At 37.7% G+C, this 4912-nt stretch overlaps 1 protein-coding gene across 1 annotated transcript in view; it reads left to right on the forward strand.

Annotated features, from left to right (window-relative positions):
- Window positions 1-4912, forward strand: part of HERC6 (HECT and RLD domain containing E3 ubiquitin protein ligase family member 6) — an 88090-nt gene that overhangs the window by 16327 nt on the left and 66851 nt on the right. Inside the window, exons 4-7 of the mRNA XM_006867774.1 lie at window positions 1359-1522; window positions 2855-2991; window positions 3561-3628; window positions 3932-4053. Coding sequence (XP_006867836.1) covers window positions 1359-1522; window positions 2855-2991; window positions 3561-3628; window positions 3932-4053 — 491 coding nt within the window. The remainder of the gene's footprint in view (window positions 1-1358; window positions 1523-2854; window positions 2992-3560; window positions 3629-3931; window positions 4054-4912) is intronic.

Raw genomic sequence — 4912 nt, forward strand, 5'->3', positions numbered from 1 at the left:
TATTTATGTGGTGGGTTACAATGTTGTTTTCCTAATGTCGTACCATCTTTGCATACCTAGTATGAATCCCACTTGATTATCATGTATACTTTTTTTGATATGTTGTTGGATTCTACTGACTAGGATTTTGTGAAGTTTTACATTGATTTTCATGAGATATACACTAATCTATTCTTAGTGAAGTCTTTGCCTGGTTTTAGTACCAGGGTTATGCTTTAGAAGTATTCCATCTTTTCCTGTGTTCTAGAATAGTTAGAGTAAAATGAATGTCAGCTCTTCTCTGAATGTTTGGTAGAATTCACCAATGAAGCCACATGGGCCAGGACTTTTTGGTTGGGATTTTTGATTGATCTGTTCATTTTCTACTTTTGTGATGGATTTCTTCAAATGTTTTTACCTCAGATAGCATTGATTTGCTACATGATGTATTTCTAGAAATTTGTCCATTTTTTCTAGGTTTTCAAATGTATTGGACCAAAATAGTTTTTATTATTTGTTTAAAATACACACACATATATGTGTATATATGTATGTTGTTAAGTGCTTCCCAGTCAGTTCCAAACCATAGTGACTTGTATAGGATTTCCAAGGAGTAGCTTGTGAGCTTGAACCACCAAACTTGTGGTTAAACCGATTTTGCTGTCCAGTGTGTGCCATGGAATCAGTTCCAACTCATAGTGACCCTGTACAGGGTTTCCAAGGCTATAAATCTGTACTGGACCAGAAAGCCTGGTCTTCCTCCTGCAGAATGGCTTGTAGTTGCAAACTACTCACCTTGAGTTTGTTGCTACCAGAGCATATGGAGCTCTGGTAGTGTAGTGGTTACGAGTTAGGCTGCCAACCTCAAGGTCAGCAGTTTGAAATTACCAGCTAGCTGTTCCATGGGAGAAAGATGAGGCTTTCTGCTCCCGTAAAGATTTACAGCCTTGGAAACCCTGTACAGGGTTGCTATGAGTTGGAACTGACTCCATTGTATATAATCCATTGCATCATCTTTTCAAAAGAGATTATATTAAGGAAAATGCTCAAATAAATAAAGCAACCTTACAGTTTAATTTTTGCATTGATCTTAAATCAGTTAATATACCTATTCCTTCATCTATAAGCACTTAGTATATGCCAAATTCTTAAGGGAATACCAATGATCTTAAGTCTACATTCAAGGTGTTAACTCTACATTCAACATTAGAAGTAAGGGAGGACTTATTTATATAGTGTTTGTATGTCTCATAGTGTTCTCATATGGGGAGGGGGGCATCAGCAAGTTCGTAGAAAAATGATAATCAAATTTTCCATAAACTTTTTGAAGCTCTACTCTCTATGATGTTTAATCTTTAAGCTTTTAATATTTTTTTCAGGCTGAAATTAATCTGATTCCTCCCCCTTTTAAACAGGATGGTCAAGTTTTCACATTTGGAGATAATAGCTGTGGACAGTTGGGATATAGCTCCACGGCTAAGAAGAGAGGTCCACAACGTGTAGAAAGACTTAATGGTCCAGTTTCACAGATAGATTGTGGAAGGTAACAGGTGTTATTCCTTAACCATGGGTAATCGTGAACCCCTTGCTGTCAAGTTGATTATAACCCAATTTGTTTCAGAGTAGAACTGTGTTCCGTAGGGTTTTCTTGATCTGTAATCTTTCAGAAATAAATTGCCAGGGCCTTCTATTGAGGTGCCTCTGAGTGAATTTGAACTACTGCCATTTCACTTAATAGCTGAGTGCTTAACTCTTTGCATCACTCAATGACCCTGTTAGCATAGGTGGAAAGTATTATATCTTATTACTTAGAAATGACTCATATGGAATGTTACTAAACCTTAAAACCCTGAAATACGTAGCTGCAATTTTGATCTGTCTTTTCCTTTCTGAATATTTATTTCTTTCATTTATATTCGCGGTTCAAGGTTTTCAGTTTTTCTTTTTTTTTTCCTTTTCATAGATTTAACAAGAATGAATTGGTAGCCTACTGGGTATAAACCACATTACTAGGCACTGGAGTCCTGGAGTCCTGGTGTGGTGCTCTAGGATAAGCACTGGACCACATGATCGGTTTGAACAGCAAGGCTGACAGTTCAAATTTACCAATCACTCCTTGATAACCCCATACAGGGTCACTCTGAGTCAGAACTCACTCATGGCACTTAACAACAACAACAGATACTGAGGGTAGGGGAAAATGGGTTGATAACAGAAACAGTGGTGTTTGCCTGCTTGAGCTGATAAGACAAGATTAAACAAAGCAGTCACTTCAACTCTAATGAAATGTTGCTCAGACACTATTTGGTTGTGATCCGTAAAATTCTTGTTAGCTAATTTTTGGGAGTAGATCACGAGGCCTTTCTTCCTAGTCTGCCTTAGTCTGGAAGCTTTGCTGAAACCTGTGAACCCTGGGTCACCCTGATACTTAAAATGCCAGTGGCATAACTTCCAATTTCATAGCTACAGGAAAGCCACCATAGAATGAGAAACTGATAGACAAGTGTTGGACCACCCATCTGCTGTGTTTGTCGATGATGTATATTTACACATATATATTTAAAGTTTTGCACAACCTAATTATGAGGACACTTTGGATATCACTCAATTCATTTAAAAGTAAAAAAAATACTGTATGTAAAACATAAATGATAGAAATGATAAAAAGAAGGCCTCTATCAGTAATAGTTTACCTTTAAAGTTAGTAATAAGTTAATATTCATCTACTATTTGCATATCCACGTTATTTAGAATCCTTTCTATGCTAGTATTGTGACAGAAGATCTGGGTCCTTAGTATAAGATGAATAACATCATCTCCCCCAAAGCCATGAGTATCTCAGTATTCATATTGTTGTGTATTCTCTCTCCTGTAGCTACCACACTCTTGCATATGTCTACACCACTTGTCAATTGATATCCTTTGGCTGCCGACCAACTCACACAAGCAGCTCAACTCAGCAAGATGCCCCAACAAAGAATTTTGATGTTAACTGCCTGATTTCTGCTGGTGGTATGAACAGCTCCACTCATTTATGATGGAAAACTTCTGGTGGAAAAACATTATCCAGCTTCCTTCCAGAGGAGCCCACAGAACTGTGGTTCCTCTAATACTTTCATTTTGAATTTGTACTTTGTATACTTTTTCTTATGCATGATTCCTATAGTATTTCGTAATCATTCCTAGAGGTTAAAGTAATGCAAAAGAAGATAATAAATCAGTCTCTTAAGCATTAGAACATTTATATATGAGGGGGCTTCCGAAAGTTCGTGGAAAAATGAAATTACAAGATAATGAATTATTTTTCCAGGAATTTTTAGAAGTCCCCTCATATGTAGTCAAAACTTTTTAAGGCATGTTAACCTGATTTCATTATGCAAAGACATGAAAAATTAGGTTTTAAACTAAGTGATTTATATGATATGCTGTCTTATTAAAATTAATATTGTATGCGGTTGGTAGTAAATATCCATTCACAGGGATATAAATTGCCAATAAACAAATAAATTTGATGTGGGAATGCGTCAGATCTGTATTTTACATCTAAAAACTTTAAGCATGGACTTATGGCTTTCTTTCAGACCTTGTGAATGTTCAAGTGAAACACATTTTTGCTGGAATGAATGCCGACTTTGTGACACTTTATGAGGTATTATACTTCTGTTTTAAGAAAAAAAATGCTTCCTCTAGATTTTATTCTTAACAACAGCCTGGTGAGGCAGATATTGTTTTTCCAGTTTTTAAATAAATGATGAAACTAAAACTGAGACTAAGCAAAATGTCCAGGCCTCAGAAGTGGGACAACCAGGCCTGTCTGAGGCCAAAGCCCCTTCCACCAATACTATTGCCGGGGGTCAGTCTACCACTGATGCTATCTGCTTTACTGTTTTATTTATTACTCAGCATGTGTGTGTATGTGTTTACCTGATCACTTTTTCTCTCTTCCTTGAAGGATAATAGTTTCACAAGTGTTCCCAAGAAAACCCTGCCAGAAATAACACGAAGTAACCAGTCCCTGACAGAAAAATGGATAGCAGTGAAAAGAGGAAGTACAGAACATGAAGAGGCTAAGAGGTTATTCTCTCTGCTAAATTGATGGTTGTGTACCTTGGAGTTGGTTCTGACTCATAGCCACCCTGCACAGGGTTTCCAAGGCTATAAATTTTTAGGGGAGCAGAAAGCCTCAATGTTCTCCTGCAGAACGGTTGGTAGTTTCGAATTGCTGACCGTGAGATTAGCAGAAACTACTTTTATCTGGTTCTGAAGCCTTGCTCATTTTACTCTAGATATAAGAAAGAGTTTGTGGGCTTTGTTGTGAAGGCATTTGTGTTTCAACCGTGGCTCTCTTGCACCACCTACTAGTTTGAAGACTTCATTAATGTATTCATTCATTCATCTATTATTGAACAAAGATATCTTGAGGTCATACACTATCCCAGTTACCTTGCTGGGTGCTGGAGATGCAGAAGGGAGTCAAAAGCTTTTTCTCTCACAAAGTCTTCAATAAGATGGACAGTCTTTATATCTTCATAGTGGTCTCTCTGGCGTGCTACACATTTTGGTTTTCAATAGAAGGGTTTGTAGTTAATTAATCTACAGGATTTGTACAAATAACCTTTGAAGAGAAGAGTTGTGAGATTTGGCTATAATATGTACAAAGTACTCATCATTAGGGAGACTCTTGGGAGATGGTTGTTGTTGTTAGGTGCCAGCAAGTCGGTACTGACCCATAGCGACCTTATGCAGAATGAAACACTGCCTGATCCTGGGCCAACCTCACTTCCATTGCCACACTTGATTCCATCGATGCTGCCACTTGGCAAATCCATCTCGTTGGGGGTCTTCCTCTTTTTCTCTGACCCTCCACCTTACCAAACATGATATCCTTCTCCAGCGACTGATCCCTCCAGACAAAATGTCCATAGTATGAGAG

Source organism: Chrysochloris asiatica, unplaced genomic scaffold (genome assembly GCF_000296735.1).
Source record: "Chrysochloris asiatica unplaced genomic scaffold, ChrAsi1.0 scaffold00109, whole genome shotgun sequence".
NCBI classification, from domain to species: Eukaryota; Metazoa; Chordata; class Mammalia; order Afrosoricida; family Chrysochloridae; genus Chrysochloris; species Chrysochloris asiatica.